The sequence below is a fragment of the Macaca thibetana genome, chromosome 14 (assembly GCF_024542745.1).
Source record: "Macaca thibetana thibetana isolate TM-01 chromosome 14, ASM2454274v1, whole genome shotgun sequence".
Lineage (NCBI taxonomy): Eukaryota > Metazoa > Chordata > Mammalia > Primates > Cercopithecidae > Macaca > Macaca thibetana.
Genome location: NC_065591.1, coordinates 59,299,505 through 59,319,708, shown reverse-complemented (window position 1 = coordinate 59,319,708; position 20,204 = coordinate 59,299,505). Strand labels below are relative to the sequence as shown.

General features: G+C 52.0%; 2 protein-coding genes and 2 long non-coding RNA genes across 10 annotated transcripts in view; 2 read left to right on the top strand and 2 right to left on the bottom strand.

Annotated features, from left to right (window-relative positions):
• Nucleotides 1-6,511, bottom strand: part of LOC126935311 (uncharacterized) — a 39,589-nt gene extending 33,078 nt beyond the window's left edge. Inside the window, exon 1 of one of the 2 annotated variants that reach the window (XR_007719217.1) lies at nt 6,327-6,511. This is a non-coding gene — a long non-coding RNA (uncharacterized LOC126935311). Of the gene's footprint in view, nt 1-3,505; nt 3,772-6,326 lie in introns of those variants that run through there. The other variant, XR_007719219.1, reaches the window with a different exon arrangement.
• Nucleotides 1,666-6,331, top strand: LOC126935304 (uncharacterized). The gene is made up of 3 exons (XR_007719211.1): nt 1,666-2,549; nt 4,242-4,422; nt 6,044-6,331. It is a non-coding gene; the product is annotated as an uncharacterized LOC126935304 (long non-coding RNA).
• Nucleotides 6,512-7,716: 1,205 nt separating the features above from the next.
• Nucleotides 7,717-12,405, top strand: SMPD1 (sphingomyelin phosphodiesterase 1). Its single transcript, XM_050756174.1, has 6 exons — nt 7,717-8,327; nt 8,805-9,577; nt 10,632-10,803; nt 11,031-11,107; nt 11,308-11,453; nt 11,610-12,405. Exons 1-6 carry the CDS (start codon nt 8,013-8,015, stop codon nt 12,017-12,019), a joined length of 1,893 nt encoding a protein of 630 aa, XP_050612131.1. The 5' UTR covers nt 7,717-8,012; the 3' UTR covers nt 12,020-12,405.
• A 129-nt stretch (nt 12,406-12,534) lies between these two features.
• Nucleotides 12,535-20,204, bottom strand: part of APBB1 (amyloid beta precursor protein binding family B member 1) — a 46,870-nt gene continuing 39,200 nt past the window's right edge. For all 6 annotated transcript variants that reach the window (XM_050756145.1, XM_050756144.1, XM_050756148.1 and 3 more), the window contains 8 exons: nt 19,994-20,143; nt 19,503-19,630; nt 18,998-19,112; nt 18,769-18,853; nt 18,412-18,495; nt 13,502-13,617; nt 13,191-13,367; nt 12,535-13,109 (listed from right to left, as the gene is read on the bottom strand). In XM_050756145.1, coding sequence (XP_050612102.1) covers nt 12,942-13,109; nt 13,191-13,367; nt 13,502-13,617; nt 18,412-18,495; nt 18,769-18,853; nt 18,998-19,112; nt 19,503-19,630; nt 19,994-20,143 — 1,023 coding nt within the window. In that variant the 3' untranslated portion in view covers nt 12,535-12,941. The remainder of the gene's footprint in view (nt 13,110-13,190; nt 13,368-13,501; nt 13,618-18,411; nt 18,496-18,768; nt 18,854-18,997; nt 19,113-19,502; nt 19,631-19,993; nt 20,144-20,204) is intronic.

Below are 20,204 nucleotides of genomic sequence, written 5' to 3'. Positions count from 1 at the left end.
TAATCAGTTATGTTATCTATAGATTACAGACATAGCATAGAAAAGCACTGTGAAAATCCCTGTCCTGTTCTGTTCCATTCTAATTACCAATGCATGCAGCCCCCAGTCACGAACCCCCTGCTTGCTCAATCGATCACGACCCTCTCAAGTAGAGCCCTTTAGAGTTGTGAGCCCTTAAAAGGGACAGGAATTGCTCACTCCGGGAGCTTGGTTGTTGGCGATGTGAGTCTTGCCAAAGTTCCCAGCTGAATACAGCCCTTCCTTCTTTAACTCGGTGTCTGAGGGGTTTTGTCTGCGGCTTGTCCTGCTACACTTACATTAAGTTTGCCTTAGATTTTTCCCTTTAGGTCGACATTTCCCAGAAGTTTTAATCAGATGAAGAAAGCTCCCAGAAGGTTTATTTCTGCATCTATTGAATCTGAAATATCTTCAGCTTAAAATAATTGTTATACCAACTCTGGTGTTCTGAATGGATCCCCACACAGCAAAGAATAGAGCCAGAATGTTGCATTTGTGAAAGGAAAATAAAAACTCAGGACCCCAGTTCACTATGCCAAAAGGAAAAAAATAAACTGAAAACTGAATCATGTAAAAAGCTGCCTTTCCTTTTGTTCCTAAGCAGATAGCTACAGAAAAAAAGTTAAATATTTACAAAATTAGCCGGGTATGGTGGCACATGCCTGTAATCCCAGCTACTCAGGAGGCTGAGTCAGGAGAACCACTTGAACCCGGGAGGCAGAGGTTGTGGTGAGCCGAGATTGCACCATTGCACTCCAGCCTGGGCAACAACAGTGAAAACTGTGTCTCAAACAAAACAAAACAACAAAAACAAAAAACAAAAGGTTAAATGTCTCCACACCATATTTACTTTATCTTATGTAACGTGCCAGACAAATACATAATTGAGTATTTCCCTACCTGCTCCTTTTCTCTTGAGACATGTGGATTACCATACCCTTCCTCTTTCCCTCCAGTTCACTTTTCCCCTTTAAATATTGAAGCCCTCAAAATCATCTTTGGAGAAAGCCATAGGCCACAGACTGTTTCTGTGATTCCGTGTTTATTTCTTCCAGCCATGTCCTTAACCTTGGCAAAATAAACTTCTAAATTGAGACCTGTCTCAGACATGTTTTGATTGACACATTCAAATTCCAGTTCCAGCATTTACTAGCTAGCTGTGGGATCTTGAGCCACTTACTTAATCCTACTTTCCTTCTCTGTAAAATGGGGATAATTATACTCCCGACTTTGTTGTGGGGATTAAGTTAATGCAGAGTCCTCAGAAAAGTACCTGTAGAGGGTTATTTGGGCCAAGGGCCAAGGTTGAGGACTGCAACCCAGGGCACACTTGCAAGTTGTCTCAGGGGAGTGCTCTGGACAACAAAAAAGGGGCTCACATTTGTAAAGAATAAAAAGATGAATTAGGAGAGGAAGTGATTACAAAAGTTGTTCATCAGGAATTCTCATTGTTTACAGAAATAACACTGGTTATACATTGGTTAGTGCTTGGCTATACATTGTTGAACTATCAGGTGTATGGCATTTAATGGCTACTTAGCATAGCAGGTGGTTTCAAAAGATAATTACTTAGCTCAAAGAAGAGGGAGAGTGACTGTTGTTACATTTTAAATGCGTCTCTGGGCCTGATAGTTTAAAGGGGCTCATCTTCCTCAGATAAAATGGTTTTTGTTTTGTTTTGTTTTTTGCATAGTACATACTCTTCAAAATGCATGGTAATGATTACTGTGAGTACTCTATCTGAGATGATGTCCCCAAAACTGGGGGGAAAAAAACACTTGTAGAAAATTATCAAAGGAAAGAACTGACAGGACTTGATAGCTCTGAGGATCCCTCAGAAGCACTTGCCAAACAACTTAGGGTTTAATTGCTGTTCTGCCACTTAACTTCTTTGTGCTTCATCCTATCTGTAAGGAGGGGTAATAATAGTAGTTGTAGTTGTTAGGCAGGAATCTAGGCCCAACATGGCGGCATTACCTGGTGTAGCAGGCCTTTTGTTAAAGACTCCCTTCACCCTTGTACACACCCGCAGACTTACATGCGTCAGAGTTCCGGCTGGGCAGTCACACTCCCCCATGACCTGCAGCTCACCTGCATTCCACAAGTTGGTAAACAGCCATTTCGGTTGACAGTTTCCAAAGACCCCTTCCTCATGACCCTTACTGAACTCCTGCCTTAGTAGTTTCAAGACCCCCCAGGCCCTGTTTGCACAACCAGCTTCCCTACCTCTCAGGTTATAAGAAGCCCCTACCCTCCTCCCTCAGTGCAACTTCCTCGGCCCACACCTTTGGACCGAGGAACCTCGCCCACGAGTCCTAATAAAGGCCATTCTCACTGCCATTTGCCTTTTGTCTTCGTTCCCGGTTTGGCTCCAGCCTCAGTTTACCTTTACATTTGGTGCCGAAACCCGGGAGGAGACCCCCTCCCCGGACCCCTGCCGGGTCGGGCAGGCTCTCCTCTCCCTGAGCCGGGATCCCCTCCTCAAGCCTGGAGCCGTCTCACCAAATTTGACTCAATCCGATCACTGCTGGGTAAGTTTTTCCCCCGTCCTGAAGGCTCCCTCCAGGAGTCCCTGTCCGAAATGCGCGGCCACGTCAGGGGCTCTCTCCGGTCAGCTGTGACCTCAGCACTGGGGACTAGGAGACATCCAACCTCCCCGGAAGCCACTGTACCCCGCACTGTGCGTGGCAGTGGGAGGACGTGCCCATTGCCTCCAGACTGCCCGCCTTGAGACCATGGGAACTACCCAGTCCAAACCAAACCGAAAATCTCCTCTGGGCTGCCTCTTGGTGAATCTCCAGACTTTAAGTCTCAGCCAAGACATAAAACGAAAGCGGCTCATTTTCTTCTGTACAATAGCATGGCCACAATATAAATTGGATAATCAGTCTCAGTGGCCTGCAGAAGGCACTCTAGACTTTAACATTCTCACAGATCTGACCAACTTCTGCAAGAGACTACGCAAATGGTACAAGATACCCTATGTTCAGGCCTTTTGGGACTTGTGTTCTCGCCCAGATCTCTGCGCCCAGTGCTCGTTAGCTCAAGTTCTGCTCGCAAAGTCTCTTCCCTCAAGCAAGGAGAGGGATGATTCCTCCTCTTTTTCTAAGCCTCCTGACACCCTATCCCGGCCACCCCTCTGGTCTCCTGCCCAACCTCCTCCTTACCCTGACCCACTGTTATCCCCATCCTCGTCAACGCTTCCCCACCCTTCTCCCCCTCCTGTGCCCTTACCAAACCCGACAGATTCTGTCTCCCCTACCTCCACCTCCTCCTCTTCCTCGCCTGTATCAGCCCATACTCGGTCCAGGACCTACCTCCTGTGTCCCTTATGAGAGGTGGCAGGCGCCGAAGGAATAGTCTTGGTCCATGTGCCGTTTTCATTGGCAGACTTGTCTAAGGTTGAGGAGCATGCAGGCTCCTTTTTGGCCAATCCTACTCATTATATCAAAGAGTTTAGGTATCTATGCCAGGCATATGATCTCACCTGGCACGACCTTCATGTCGTTATGACTTCAACCCTGTCTCCTGAGGAGCAGAAACGCATCCTAGCGGCAGCCAGGCAGCATGGTAACCAGGTTCATTTAACTGACCCTGCCATGCCAGTCGGCACCGAGGCAGTGCCCTCGGCTGAGCCCAACTGGGACTACCAGGTAGGGCAGGTAGGATGCTGCCGCTGAGACATGATGGTTCAGTGCCTTCTTGCTGGCATGCAGGCAGCCTCTAACAAATCAGTCAACATTAAAAAACTAAAGGAGGTAGTCCAAGGCACAGATGAAAATCCGGCTGTTTTTCTTAACCAGCTGACTGAGGCACTTATTCAGTACACCCACCTTGACCCTGCCTCCCCTGCAGGAGGAACCATCTTGGCCTCATATTTCATTTCTCAGTCGGCCCCTGATATCCAAAAAAAAAATTTTTTAAAGGCAGAGGAAGGCCCTCAAACTCCCATCCAGGGCTTAGTCAAACTGGCCTTCAAGGTCTACAACTCCAGGGAGGAAGCAGCTGAGGCCCAATGACAGGCCACGCTAAAACAGAAGGTACAGCTCCAAACCCAGGCCTTGGTAGCAGCCCTAAGACCGGCTGGCTCCAGGAGCTCCCAGAAAGGAGGTACTACCCAAGCGCCACCTGGTGCCTGCTTCAAGTGTGGCAACGATGGCCACTGGGCCAGGCAGTGCCCTAACCCAAAGGAGCCAACTCGCCCCTGTCCAAACTGTTGGCAGATGGGCCACTGGAAGTCAGACTGCCCCGACCTGAGGACGGTCGCTGCGCCTCCACGTGACAACCCTCCTCCAGGTATTGGAGGCGCCTTCCAGCTTCTCAACACCGATGAAGATTGAAGAGGCCCAGACTCGGGGACCCCTCGCACTCTCACTGAGCCCAGGGTTATGCTCCAGGTAGCAGGTAAGTCCATATCCTTCCTTATGGACACGGAGGCTACCTACTCTGTTTTGCCTTCCTTCAGTGGCCCCAGCCATCCCTCCACTGTCACAGTCATGGGAATTGACGGCACTCCCTCCACCTACCGCCAGACTCCTCCTCTGTCTTGCCGCCTGGATGGCTCCCTCTTCTCGCACTCATTTCTTATCATTCCTTCATGCCCAGTCCCCTTGTTAGGACGAGATCTCCTCTCCAAGCTAGGGGCCTCAGTTCACTTCCGACCCAACCCCTCCCCACACCTCACATTCCTCTTCCCCCATCTCTCACCTGACAAACCCTGCCAGGCTGACCCCCCACTCCCATTTCCAGTCCCCATTAACCCTAAGGCGCAGGACACCTCCACCCTGATCATTGCTCAGCACCACACTCTGGTCCGCATCCGGCTAAAAGACCCTTCCAAGTTCCCCTCTAGACCCCAGTTCCCTATCTCCCTTGAACACCGACAGGGACTAAAACCTATCATTACACGCCTGCTCTGACAACACATTCTATTTCCCACCAACTCACCATGCAATACTCCTATCCTGCCTGTATGGAAAAGCTCTGGGGCCTATCGCCTCATGCAGGACCTACGCCTCATCAATGAGGCAGTAGTCCCTACCTTTCCAGTTGATCCTAATCTATATACACTCCTCTCGCGCATTCCCCCTGACACCACTGATTTCACTGTTCTTGACCTGAAAGCTGCCTTCTTTACCATCCCTCTACACCCAGACTGCCACTTTCTGTTTGCCTTCACATGGGAGGACCCAGACACTCATATTTCTTCCCAGTTGACCTGGACTGTCTTGCCTCAAGGGTTCCGAGATAGCCCCCAATTTTTCGGACAGGCACTGGCACAGGACATCCTCCTCTGCCCCCTAACCCATAGCACCATTCTACGATACATAGATGATCTATTACTATGTAGTCCTTCCTGGGAGTGCTCCCTTGCAGACACTGCTACACTTCTAAATTTTCTAGGCGACTGAGTTTATCGGGTTACCCCGGCTAAGGCTCAACTTTGCACCCCTTCTGTCACCTACCTAGGCATACTACTCACACCGACTACAAAAAGCCTTACGGCAGATAGAATAAGCCTCATTAAAACTCTCCAGCCTCCTCAGGATGCGGAAGAGATCTTGTCCTTCCTAGGACTGGTAGGGTATTTCAGGCATTGGATTCCCAACTTCGGGATCCTAGCCAAGCCCCTCTACCAGGCTGCCAGGGAGACACCCACCAGACCACTGTCCGACCCCTCCTTGGTTGCCAACTCTTTCAAGAAGCTTCAGGATTGTCTCCTTTCTGCCCCTGCTCTCTCTCTCCCCAACCCCCTTCAGCCCTTTCATCTATTCACCGAGGAGTGCCAGAAGGTAGCCACTGGGCTCCTAGCCCAGCCGGTTGGATCCACATACCAGGCTGTGGCCTATCTCTCCAAGCAGTTAGATCCCACAGTCCAGGGCTGGCAACCTTGTCTGCAAGCCCTGGCAGCTGCCACAGAACTTACCCAAGAGGCCCTCACTTAGGTGGTGGCAGTCGTCTGTGGCCGGTTAAGTCCTACCCTTTCTAAGCCCCTTACTAATCATTGGCTTCTTGCTACTCATAGCTCCCTGTGTCCTCCACTTCATCCAGGACCACATGAAAGAAGTCTCCCAGGTCACTTTCAATCAGATGCTGCTCCACCCCTATACCCGAGTTCCGACCTCCGAAAAACCCCACGATGACCCATACCAGCAGGAAGCAGCCAGATGAACACGTCGCCTCACTTTCTTATTAGAAAGAGGTCGGAATGTTAGGCAGGAATCTAGACTCAACATGGCGGCATTACCCGGTGTAGCAGGCCTTTTGTTAAAGACTCCCTTCACCCTTGTACACACCCGCAGACTTACATGCGTCAGAGTTCCGGCTGGGCAGTCACACTCCTCCATGACCTGCAGCTCCCCTGCATTCCCCAAGTTGGTAAACAGCCATTTCGGTTGACAGTTTCCAAAGACCCCTTCCTCATGACCCTTACTCAACTCCTGCCCTAGTAGTTTCAAGACCCCCCAGGCCCTGTTTGCACAACCAGCTTCCCTACCTCTCAGGTTATAAGAAGCCCCTACCCTCCTCCCTCAGCGTGACTTCCTCGGCCCGCACCTTTGGACCGAGGAACCTCACCCACGAGTCCTAATAAAGGCTATTCTCACTGCCATTTGCCTTGTGTCTTCGTTCCTGGTTCGGCTCCAGCCTCGGTTTACCCTTACAGTAGTGACCAAGGGAAACTTCCCCTTCACCCTCTGAAATTCTGCTGAAAAATCAACCCACAAAAAACGGATTAATTGAAGAAAAGGCATACAAATTTTATTAATGTGTCCACGGGCAACCACAGAGTGACTACCCACTTCCCAACTGAGTTCAGAAGCTTATGTGCCATCCAGGCAAAGCAGGTTATGGGAGTGAGGGGAAGAGGAATTCTGCTGAGGGAGAAGGAATGGATCAGGGAACACATTAACTAGTAGATGGTCATGTGAAAGGGTCTGTTCAGGTGTGATTATATTTTTGGTTTTATAGGGAAGGGAAGAAAAAAACAATTGTTCCTTTTGATGGGTCTGGACGCTAGGTAAAGGCTTTGGGAGAAAGGGGGCGGGTGTAGGAAGGTCAGAGAGACCTTGAGGCTTAACTCAGTAAGTCAAACCACCATATTTTGGGTATGGATTTCTGGGCCCCAATATAATAGGTACTTCTTAGCGCTGTTGTGAGAATTGAAGATTATTAATTATAAAGTGCCTGGATTGGTGCTTGGCACATCGTAAACAACTCCATAAATGCTCACTTTTACCGTCATGGATACACGGAGGTGGGAGACCCAACTGGGTTCCAGCTCATGTTATTGGTCCCCATGGCTATATGGTCTTTACCGCTTCCTAGTCTCTTCACCATCTCTAAGGTTTGGTTTCCTCATCTGAATCAAAGGTGAATGATTCTCAGGGTGACTCAAGGGTGCTGGTGCCAGTGGCAGAGCATGGGAAATCGAGGGAAGGCACCTTCCTGTCAGAGGCAACACACCCAGTGGGAGGATCCTGCCGGCCCTGCTCTCTCCTACCCTCCTTACCCCAGCTAAATGCCGGGGTCGGTCTGGCAGCTATTCTGGGAATCTGAGCGCGGATTCGGACAAAGGAGGCGTCTTTCACCAACCACATCACATGGAGCCCCAAAGCACAAGCACGGCCTCCCCCGGCTGTGACCTCAAGGCCGAGCCCCTGGTGACCTCAGGGAGAGTCCCCACCCCCACCGCCCTGCGCCCCGGGGCAGGGCGGGGGGCGTGGAGAGGGGGCGGAATCGGGGCGGTCCCGGGAGCGCCCAGCCCGCTCCGCCTCCGCAGCGTTGACAGCTGCCCGCCGCCGGGAGATCAGCTGTTGGAGATCAGAGGAAGAGGAAGGGGCGGAGCTGCTTTGCGGCCGGCCGCGAAGCAGTCAGCCGACTACAGAGAAGGGTAATCGGGTGTCCTCAGCGCCGCCTGGGGCCCTGAGGGCCAGCTAGGGCCCAGGCCGGTGGGGACGGGACAAACGAACTAGCCCCGTGTAGGAAGCCTGACAATGCCCCGCTACGGAGCATCACCGCGCCAGAGTCGCCCCAGGTCCGGCCGGGAGCAGGGACAAGACAGGACCTTCGGAGGAGCCCCCCGACTCCTTTGGATGGGCCTGGTACTGGTGCTGGCGCTGGCTCTGGCTCTGGCTCTGTCTGACTCTCTGGTTCTCTGGGCTCCGGCAGAGGCTCATCCTCTTCCTCCCCAAGGCCATCCTGCCAGGTTACATCGCATAGTGCCCCGTCTCCGAGATGTCTTTGGGTGGGGGAACCTCACCTGCCCAGTCTGCAAAGGTCTATTCACCGCCATCAACCTTGGGCTGAAGGTGAGCGCTGAAGGGGTTGCAGTGGAGGAGGCCGAAGGGAGTGCTGGGGCTGGGGGCTGGGGCTGATGCTGGTGCCCTGGGGTCAGAATGCATCCCTGATGGAGAGGGTGGCATCTACAATCCGTCACTGAGTTTGCTCCCCTTTGGGGACACCTATGGCTACATGCCACCACCACCCCATTGTGACCTTTGTGAAGTAAGAAAATAATGCAGACAGTGCCTGAGAAAGTCAGCTTGTCAAGCAAAGGCCTCATGCCACAGGCTGCTGAGCTAAAGAGGAAGTGATGGCCTGGTGCTGCCTGAGTTAGAGGGTAATATGTGGAAGGCAAAGGTGTGCACTGAGCTTTCTTCACCATGGTGCACTGAGTCCTGCCCAGCCCCAGTTTGGAAATGGAAGCCCAAGGGGTGTTGGCCAGGGGTTGGCCTGGTTCCTCTGCTCTGCCTCTGATTTCTCACCATGTGCTCCTCCCACTGCAGAAGGAACCCAATGTGGCTCGCGTGGGTTCCATGGCCATCAAGCTGTGCAATCTGCTGAAGATAGCACCACCTGCCGTGTGCCAATCCATTGTCCAGCTCTTTGAGGATGACATGGTGGAAGTGTGGAGACGCTCAGTGCTGAGCCCATCTGAGGCCTGCGGCCTGCTCCTGGGCTCCACCTGTGGGCACTGGGACATTTTCTCATCTTGGAACATCTCTTTGCCTACTGTGCCGAAGCCGCCCCCCAAACCCCCTAGCCCCCCAGCCCCAGGTGCCCCTGTCAGCCGCGTCCTCTTCCTCACTGACCTGCACTGGGATCATGACTACCTGGAGGGCATGGACCCTGACTGTGCCGACCCACTGTGTTGCCGCCAGGGTTCTGGCCTGCCGCCCGCGTCCCGGCCAGGTGCTGGATACTGGGGCGAATACAGCAAGTGTGACCTGCCCCTGAGGACCCTGGAAAGCCTGTTGAGTGGGCTGGGCCCAGCCGGCCCTTTTGATATGGTGTACTGGACAGGAGACATCCCTGCACATGATGTCTGGCACCAGACTCGTCAGGACCAGCTGCGGGCCCTGACCACTGTCACAGCACTTGTAAGGAAGTTCCTGGGGCCAGTGCCAGTGTACCCTGCTGTGGGCAACCACGAGAGCACACCCGTCAATAGCTTCCCTCCCCCCTTCATTGAGGGCAACCACTCCTCCCGCTGGCTCTACGAAGCGATGGCCAAGGCTTGGGAGCCCTGGCTGCCTGCTGAAGCCCTGCGCACCCTCAGGTACTTATCATCCATGGAAACCCAGGAAGGGAAAAAAAAGGTGAATGAAAGTGAAGGGAGAAGGGAACCTGGGGCATTGTCTCTGATTGCTCTAGCATGAGTCCTTAGTGCTCTTCACTCAGCTCCCCTAATCTGACTCCACCTTCCCTTTCTACTCTTTTGCCACACCAGGCTATTTTTTTTTTTTTTTTTTTTTTTTATAGTTTAGTTTTTGTAGAGACAAGATCTTGCTATGTTGCCCAGGCTGGTCTCAAACACCTAACCTCAAGCAATCCTCCCGCCTCGGCCTCCCAAAGTGCTGGGACTACAGACGTCAGCTACTGCTCCCGGCCCTCCTTTTTTTGGGGGGGGGAGCAGGGATGGAGTCTTGCTCTGTCACCCACGCTGGAGTGCAGTGGCACGATCTCAACTCACTACAGCCTCCACCTCCCAGGTTCAAGCAATTCTCCTGCCTCAGCCTCCCAAGTACCTGAGACTACAGGTGCATGCCACCACGCCCTAATTTTCATATTTTTAGTAGAGATGGGGTTTCACCATGTTGGCCAGGATGGTTGTGATCTGACCTCGTGATCTGCCCACCTCAGCCTCCCAAAGTGCTGGGATTACAGGCATGAACCACCGCACCCAGCCTTCCAGCCCTCCCTTTCTACTCTTATCTCTAGCCACCCTCCTTCAAAGGTCTGGCAGCATAACCTCTCCATGCCTCAGCTGCGTCTTTGCTCGTGTTGGCCCTCTGGAATTGATTTCCCCTTTTTTAACTGCTGCATTTTTTCTCACCTTATCCATCTCATGTCATCTTCCCTCTGTGTGGCCCTTGCTTCCCATTCTAGCTCACTCTTATCCCTCCACCATACTCCTGGAGTCCTCTGCCCTCGGAGCCTTTCTTTTGTGTCACACAGACCCAATAATTAGAACTGTTTGGTCTCCAGCTAGACTGTGAGCTCTTTGCAGGTGGGGAAGATGTCATGTATGCTTTTACCCTCCACCCAAATGCCCAGCACAGGAGGAACAGGATTGGAACAAGTGTTGACCTCTCATGTTTACTTTGTTTCAGAATTGGGGGGTTCTATGCTCTTTCCCCATACCCCGGTCTCCGCCTCATCTCTCTCAATATGAATTTTTGTTCCCGTGAGAACTTCTGGCTCTTGATCAACTCCACGGATCCCGCAGGACAGCTCCAGTGGCTGGTGGGGGAGCTTCAGGCTGCTGAGGATCGAGGAGACAAAGTGAGGGGGAGTGGTGGGAACACAGTGGTGCTGGGGGACAAGCAGGCTTCTGTCGAGCTGGAGCACCTCTGGGCAGAGAAGTCTGATTTTCCTGGCATTCCCAACAAGTGTTCCCTGGGGGTTCAGCTCATGGTCACTGTTGAAAGCCTTCATTCAGTCCCCCTCTCTAGCCAGGGCTGCCTGGACCCCTGGATGCCCTGATTACCATCCTTAACTCTCCCTGCTAGGTGCATATAATTGGCCACATTCCCCCAGGGCACTGTCTGAAGAGCTGGAGCTGGAATTATTACCGAATTGTAGCCAGGTAGGAGGGAGATGAGGGTGGGAGTAGGGACAGGGTGAGTGTCTGAAGGCTGAAGATTCCCTTGAGCATCTCACCATCCCTGTTGTCCCATGGAGTGGGGAGGCTCCTCACTAGAACAGGTTGGAGAAAGGGCATCCTATCTCCCCAGATCTCTTCCTACCCCTCCCTAGAATCTTCTGAATGTAGTATTTTCTGGCCAGGTATGAGAACACCCTGGCTGCTCAGTTCTTTGGCCACACTCATGTGGATGAATTTGAGGTCTTCTATGATGAAGAGACTCTGAGCCGGCCGCTGGCTGTAGCCTTCCTAGCACCCAGTGCAACTACCTACATCGGCCTTAATCCTGGTGAGTGAGGCAGAAGGGAGCCTCCTTTATCCTGGAGTTGGTGGGATAGAGGAAGGAGGTTGGAGCCAGAGCCTGCAAAGCATGGGCAGGATGTGTGGCCCCTCCCTGGAGTTGCCCTTGCTCCTTTCCCCTCCAGTCAGTCCCGCTTCCTTGCAGGTTACCGTGTGTACCAAATAGATGGAAACTACTCCGGGAGCTCTCACATAGTCTTGGACCATGAGACTTACATCCTGAATCTGACCCAGGCTAACACACCGGGAGCTATACCGCACTGGCAGCTTCTCTACAAGGCTCGAGAAACCTATGGGCTGCCCAACACACTGCCTACCGCTTGGCACAACCTGGTATATCGCATGCGGGGCGACATGCAACTCTTCCAGACCTTCTGGTTTCTCTACCATAAGGGCCACCCGCCCTCAGAGCCCTGTGGCACGCCCTGCCGTCTGGCTACTCTTTGTGCCCAGCTCTCTGCCCGTGCTGACAGCCCTGCTCTGTGCCGCCACCTGATGCTAGATGGGAGCCTCCCAGAGGCCCAGAGCCTGTGGCCAAGGCCACTGTTTTGCTAGGGCCCCAGGGCCCACATTTGGGAAAGTTCTTGATGTAGCAAAGGATGAAAAAGCCCAAATGCTGCTGTGGTTCAACCAAGCAAGGTCATCCAGTGGAAGAACCAGTCCCTGGGCCCCAAGGATGCCGGGGAAACAGGACCTTATCCTTTCTTGGAGCTGGTTTAGCTGGATATGGGAGGGGGTTTGGCTGCCTGTGCCCAGGAGCTAAACTGCCTTGAGGCTGCTGTCCTTTCACAGCCATGGAATAGAGGCCTAAGTTGACACCGCCCTGGCAGACAAGACAGGAGCTGTTGCCCCAGGCCTGTGCTGCCCAGCCAGGAACCCTGTACTGCTGCTGCGACCTGATCCCGCCAGTCTGTTAAAATAAAGATAAGAGACTTGGACTCTAGACCCCTGTGTGACTGTACCAATTTCTTCCTTCAAGCAGGCAGGGCAAGGAGATCTTTGGGGCAAGATCATAACTGAGGCATAGGGTAATGGGGTTGATGGTGTGGTACAGGCATAGAAGGCACACAGCAGTGCAGACAGACTTTATTAGTGATATCAATACAGTAGAGGTGCCCACGGAGCAAAGGGAAGGGACCCATGCCTGGACCAGTCCCTTCCTCCTGCCCCTGCTGGGTCCCAGGAGTATGAGGCCTGGCCTGGGCCAGTTCCTCCTGTTCCACCTGAAACACATGGGGATGGAGAGCCAGGGCTGGCCTTGCTTCCTGCTCCTCTTGTTACCACACCAGTGTTATGACTTCCTTGAAGGGATTAGATCTCTCCCTCCCCAGCTCCTAGGCAGGGAATCCTAGCTACTGGGGAGGGGCATATTTGGGAGGCCTAAGGCCTAGGAATAGCCTCTAGACCCCTACCTGACCCACACCCTGTAGTTCCCTGGGGCCCGACACAAGCAGGTGGAGGGAAGGCAGTGGCTTCTTCATGGGGTATGGGTCCCCAGCCGTTTGGGCTTCAGGGAGCCCCACAGCGACTGAACACCCCTGCGGACAGTCCACCCTACACGCCGTGCCACGGACTCAGCAGGGGGTGCTGGGAGGCAGGAAGTGGAGGCCTGGGAACGGGCATCCAGACACTTCTGGTAGCGAAGCTGCGGAGGCAAGTGGGGCAGTCACTCTCCAGCCTGCCTCACATGGGGCCACGCCACCACCACACCACCCTACCGGCTTACCATGCACGCAGCCTGCACAGCCTCTGAGAGGCTAGCAGCATTGGGCTCGCACCAAAACATGTGGCAGCAGAAGGAGGCTGGGCCGGCAGCCATGATGAATGCAAATGTGTGGACATCTCTGCCCACGGCCAGGAAGGAGAGGAAACGCACCCGACACTCTCCCAGCACTGCCTCTGTCTGCATGGAGGGAACTCAGTTAAAAAGGAACACCACCCCACACTGTGTTCCACATCCATCTTAGCAGCTCTTCCCTTCACCCCGTCTCCCCTCCACGGCAAGGCAAAGCCACGACTTCTACCCCAGCTCTTTACCTGCTGGTGCAAGATGGTGAGGGTAGCAGGAGCCACACTGACATGACTTGGGGTCCACTGCTCACGGCTGCTGGAGGACAGGACTGACTCGAGGGCCCCATTAATCACATCTACCCCTAGAACATATGGACACAAGACACCATTGACGGTAGAGAGAGGATACCCCAGCTCTACCCTAGAACTCTAGCTCCACCCAGTCAAACCCAGGGCCTTTGCCCCATCCCCACTTTGCCAACCTACATCTTGGACAATGCTGTCCAAGTATCCCTTCCCTGGGTCCCCTGGCCTCAGTAACTGGACATTTTCCTACTTTTTAAAATCTTGAATCCTAGGCTGGTTATTTCACTGGCTCTGCCTATTCCTCCACACTTGTGAACCGACTGACCTCCCAAAGTTCTGACTTCCCCAAATTGTGCTCTCTCAGCGCTCATCACACTCAGACACCACATTGCTTCACACCACAATAACTCCCAAGTCAGCCCCTACAGGCCAGTCCTCTCCCAAGACCCAATTATTTTTTAAGATAATCTATTTGAGGAGTGATTACTCTGTATCACACTGTGCTAAGTCATCACAGTGTATTACCTCATTTGTGCCCGCACAACAACTTCACAACAGATTTCCATTTTACAAATAAGGAAACGGTAGAGATAGGCAACATGCCTTAGGTCACATCAAGGAATGGAGACCTGAGCTCAGGCAGTCTGATTCCAGAGCCTGGGTTCTTAGCCATGCCTTTCTCCTACCTCTTCTCTATATTACTAGTTTTCAGAACTACAAGGGCTTTCAAGATCTTAGGTTCTACTCAAGAATGTCTATAATGTGCTCAAGGGCCAAGGAACCCAAGGTTCCTGACTTTTAGATCAATCAGGTTTCCCTTATAATGCATGTTCTCCTCCACCTCAAACTGCTGTTAAACATTTCCCCTCATGGATCCCACTTTTGCTTGCACTCAGCAAAGCACCAAGGCAGGAGCACATGGTGTGGTGAAGGCATCAGTCCTAGTCCCCACACTTATAAGCTGCCCATGTGATCTACTGTCTCTGCACAATGCCAGTGCAAAAGGCATATGCCTCTGTGGTCCAGTCCCAGGCCCTCTGCCCCTTTTAGTGCCTCTCAGCTCCCACTAGGAGCGGACCATGTGGACTCTTTGTGGGCAGAGGACAAATGTCTTCCTTGAATGTCTTCTCCCATCTTGGCCTTGCTCATCTTACTTCTGGCTGGAGCAAGGCCAAACTACTCCCAAAAGCATGCGAGTCTTCCAAAAACTGGCCTCTCCAGAGCTGTCAAGCCTCATATTTTACTGCTCCCTCAGCTTCAGATGATTTGTGTAGCATTATTATTAACAACCAATCTTGGCAAATGGCCTGTAAGGCAGATGGGGAATACAAAACAAGAGAAGAGAATGTCCTTGAGGGACACAGACTGCAACTGAGGGACAAGCCTCTGTCTTGACTGCCCTTTCCCCGCTGGACTGAGAAACTCCAGACTGTCATCCTTCAGGGCTCCGACTAGGTGTTCTCTAGGAAGCCATCCCTGCTGCAGGGCAGGGAGAAGACAACTCTGAGACAACTCTTACCACAACATCTTGTAACTGCTGGCAAACTTTTTTCCACACTGGGCTTTGGCCATCTCAAGAACAGAAATGGAATTTAATTAATCCCTCTGTCCCCAATTCTAACACAGCGCTTATCTGCTGAAGAAATTCCAGATGCACGAGCAAGTCACTCTCAAGGCAACATGAGCAAATGCACCCAAACTGGTAAAACCAAGTGTCACAGAAGTGGATGGGCCAGGTCATATTGCAGAGCGCTTCAAAAGTCAGGCAGAGGGGTGTGATGTTTATGACATTTAGGCCAGGGCAACTGGAAATCTCAAAGTTCAGTTGTGTGAAAGGGACATCAAAGTCAAACTGCTGAGTAGATGGGGCTGTGGGAAGTGGAGCCCAGCCTCAGAGTCTTAGGAGGTTTGGCAGGGAAGCAGTGAAAGCAGTGGAGCAAGGTATGGAAAAAGGCGGTCAGATTTGATAGCAACTCAGGACTAAAACCTACACCGTGACCTTGACCTCCAGCCCCACATGCAATCCCCCTTATCCTGGTGTGCTTTTCTTTTTTCTTTTATTTTTTTTTGTATCAGTTGTTGCCTTCTAATATACTCCATGGTTTACTCATTTTATTGTCTGTCTCTCCTTGCTAGAATGTAAGCTAAATAAAAGCAGGGATCTTTGTCACTTTTGTTCATCAATGTATGGCAAGAAGCTAGAATAGTGCCTGACACACATCAGGCACTCATTACCACTTGTTGAATGAATGAATGATTAATGAACGAATACTGCAGCTTCTGGAGGGGCTAATGTTAAAAAAGGAGGTTAAAAAGGAGCATAAGATAAAGCAGGAAGTAAGTTTAGAGGCCACTTGTCCAAAAGTGTGGAGCTGATGGAGCAGTCAAGGGTCACAGGCAGTTGATCTGGCATAGGGAGGACCTGAGTCAAGTGGTAGATGCAAAGAAGCACATATGGGAATGGGGGTAACAACCGGAAGAGCCAACAAGGGTTTAGAAGTTGAGGATGAGAAGGAGGAAAGCAAAGGCATAAGGGTCAGCATGCTTTTCTCAACTCTAGCTCCAAGTCTTTGGCAGTGCCACTGAATCCAAATGAAATATCCACTCCACTCTGCAAATCCAAGCCTTCCTTCAAAACCTCAGTTCAATCCCCACCTTTTCTAAGAAGGGTCCCCTCTTTCAATGTAAGATTTTGGACATGAAAGTCAGCACGGGAAAAGTGAGGGAAAGTGCAGAGAATTAAAGATGACCGGGGTTTGACTCCTAGGTCTAGCTTTCCTGGCCATGTAATCTGAAGCTAGTCTCATTTATTCATTAATTCATTTTTTAAATTCATTCATCAAAAATCTGTTGAGTTCCTCCTATGTGTCTTTTGACATGATACGCCACCACTTCTTCAAGTAGTCTCTTTTCTTCTTCCTGCCTCTCTCCTGTTGTCACTATCATTGGCAGTTTCATCCTCCACCCATCCACTGAATGTTGGAGGGCCTCAAGGCTATGACTAGCCTCATTTCCCTTCTCACTTCAGGATGCCGACTTTCCAGGGTCAAGCTACTCTACATCCATGGCTTTGATTACCTCTACAACCCAATAATGCCAAAACTTCTATCTCCAGCCCAGACCTCTCCTCTCAGCTCCAGATCTGTGAATCTAGCTGCCAACCTGACTTTGCCTCTCAGTTTCCCCAAAGGCACCTCAAACTCAGCATGTCCAAACGTTAGCTTACAATCTCCACACTCAAATTGGCCTCTTCTAACATCTGCCACCTTGAAAGAAAGAATCCACCATCCAGAAGGTCCAACAGCCAGGAACTTAGCAGTCACCCTTAATGCCTCTGTCCCTCACCCACACTGAACCAATCACCGAGGCCTGTTGACTATACCTGTCTAAACAGCTCTGGAATCCACGAACTCCTCCTCAGCTCCATTGTTGTCCAAGATATTCTCATTACTGGCCAGGACTACTGCAACGGCCTCCTAACTGAGCTGCTCACATCCACCTCCACCCGCCTAACAGTCCCCTCCATGAAATAGCCAAAGTGAGCTTTCAAAATTCAAATCTGATTAAGGCAAGTGCACTCTTGGAGACTTCAATAACTCCTTGCTGCTCTTAGGATGAAGAAAAAATCATTAACATAATCCCTGAGATCCCTGACCTGGCAGCCTGGCCACTGCCCGGCTCTCAGCCTCATCTTGCATTGGCTTTCTTTCAGTACCTTGGAAGTGCCAAAGTGCCACCCACTGTAGATCCTGATCTTCCCCCATCCTACCCCCACCTCCATTCTACTTGACTGCATTCACTTCTATTCATTTTTTGGATTTCAGTTCAAACGTCACTTTCACAGGGAAGTCTTTTATGACCCCAGACTAGATGAAATTCCTCTCTTCTATCTTGCTACTTTCTCTCAATGAATAACTCACAATTTGTGTGATTATTTTATTAATTCCTGGTTTTTTTCTACCACAACCTTCTATAACCTCTATGAAAATGGGACTGTGGCCACTGTTCTCCCAGCGCCTAGTCCAGGGCCTGCCACATGGTAAGCTTCAAAGGTATTTGTTAAGTGAATGAACAAATAAATAGCAGATACTACGACAGCACTGAAATATAAGAGTTAACCAGATCAGGCCAGGCACAGTGGCTCAAGTCTGTAATCCCAGCACTCTCAGAAGCCGAGGTGGGCGGATCACTTGAGGTCAGGAGTTCAAGACCAGCCCTGGCCAACACAGTGAAACCCTATCTCCACTAAACATACAAAAATTAACCAGGCCTGGTTGCGGGAGCCTGTATTTCCAGCTACTCAGGAGGCTGAGGCAGGAGAATTGCTTGAACCCGGGAGGCGGAGGTTGCAGTGAGCTGAGATCATGCCACTGCACTCCAGCCTGGGGGACAGAGCAAGACTTGTCTTTAAAAAAAAAAAAAATTATTTGCAACAATAACGTATGTGACAATTATGCTCACTGTTTCCTTCTCCTGATACTTCCAGCCCACAGCTCGTGCTGTAACACTTAACCCAGCTACAGGCTGCTGTCTGGTGTTTCCAGTCATCTAATAGCTGCCTCCCAATCCCACCAAAGCTTTTCCATGGGATGAAGGAGTGGGGTCTCCCTCTGTGCCTGGTTCAGCACCACTCACGTGGCTGATGCTCAGCGAAGGCATGCTGACTGCTGCTATAAGCAGGACAGTGAATATAGCTAGGACAGAAGTACAGGGAGGTGGGATGCATTTTAAAGGGTAGGGAGACATGAAGCATGAGGAAGGTCTGGTAGAAGAAGTATTGGAAGGCAGAGGGTAGGGGCAGAGCTTTAGGATCAAGGTAGCAGCCCCTGGGTACAGAAGGACACACATACCAACAGGTTTAGCAACAGGTACATTCCCCAGGTAATAGACTTGGAACTTCTGGACCAACTCATTCTTAGGCGCTGGGAATTCCACTATGGGAAAGAACAGAAGGTTGATCATGGTGGGAGACCTTGCTCACCCCCAGTCCCCACCAGCAGGGCATAAGCTAGACACTTGCCCAGCCGAGGTCCTACTTCCATCTCTTCCCTTGCCTCCCTTTAACCGGAGTCCCTCCACTTATTGGAGTATTCAGTCTTCATGTGTTCATTTTTCTATCAGCGCTGTCCAGGAGCTCATGCCTTTCCTTGAGTCGCCCACCTTTGCCAACAAATCTGAGCTGGACCTGGAGGGGTTCTGACACTGACCTTGGAAAGGGACATCCACAAGTTTAGAGTGGTCCAGGGAGAGTCCATTCACCAAGCAGCGGGCATTACGCCGTTCGGCCATGATCTGAGGAAGGAAGGGAGGCGAGGAGCCAGGGAGAATCTATTAGAGCCTCATTGCCCTGGGGCCCCCCCACCCTACTCAGTAACCCCACCCACACCCTTGTAGAGTGAAGGTGGCAGCTAGTCCAGGGAGTGGAGGGGGCCGTGCCTTAGAGCAGATCTCATGCAGGCTGGTGGCGATGTTCTTGGCGGGTGCCTCACAGCGAAACACGTGGCACTTGAGCATCTGGGTCAGCTTATCACGAGCTACGTAGGCAAAGTCCCTGTTGGGGGAGGGGCACCTCAGTGTCTCCCAGTACCATCCAGTGCCAAGCCTGGTCCCCACCCCACCCACGTCCTCCCTGCCCGTCACAGCTCCTCCAGGGCTTCTGCCCACAGCTGGTCCCCCATAGGTGCTGTCTTCTGGAGGGAGGGTAGACAGGCAAGCATGCTGAGGTGGAAGGTAATGGTGGAGCATAGCAGGTTGGAAGGGGCAGGGCAGAAGAGGGGAGCTTGGGTGCTTCCAGGCATCTGGTCCAGGTGCAGGAGGGGGAAAATAGGCATAGTACCTCTCTCTGGGTCCAGCAGCACAAGAGAGGCAAAGAACAGAGTTAGAGAGGAGGACTCTGATGCTGGATGAACTCCCACCCTGGAATCCCAGGCCCTGTTCCCACCTTCCACTGTCCCGCCCAACGCCCCACACACGGATGCTGATGATGGGTTGGGCGTGCAGCAGTGCCTGGCTCTGTGGCTCCACTAGCTTTAGCGTCTCGTCCTCCAGCTGTAGTAGCAGATCCTTTCCCTGCAGGCCCAGAAGCAGGCACTCAGTGGGACTCCAGCCGGGATGGTAGCTGATCTCTGATCCTGCAGCTCAGGGGATGTTAGCCACAGCTCTGGGGCCCCTGCTTTGGTGTCAGACCACCCGCCCTGCAGGCCTCACTCTAGTGGAGGTCACGTGTCATCTCTCACATCGACTCCACTGTTGTTAGGCTACCATCTCGCAAGGTCCTAGCCTGGGGTCACTCATCCATCCCACAGGGCTGCCACTTACGGAGGGCCAATATGCCCCTTTCCCAGCCTGCTTGTGGGCAGGTCAGACCTCCCATCTCTCATAATTCCCTTCACACTCTCTCATAGTACCACCCCTGCTGGCTCAGGTCCTTACTTCCCCCCAGCCCCCAGACATGGGGTCATGCAGGTTGTTTTTGTGGTAAGAGAGCTGACGGATGCAATTGTTGACTGCCACACTGCTGCGTCCAGGGGCCAGCTCCTCCTCGGTCATCTCTACCCAGCCTAGGGAGCGCACGGCGAAACACTGCCAGACACAGAAGAGGGGCAGGAGGCAGAGGATCGGAGTCAAAACTGGAGAGCCCTCA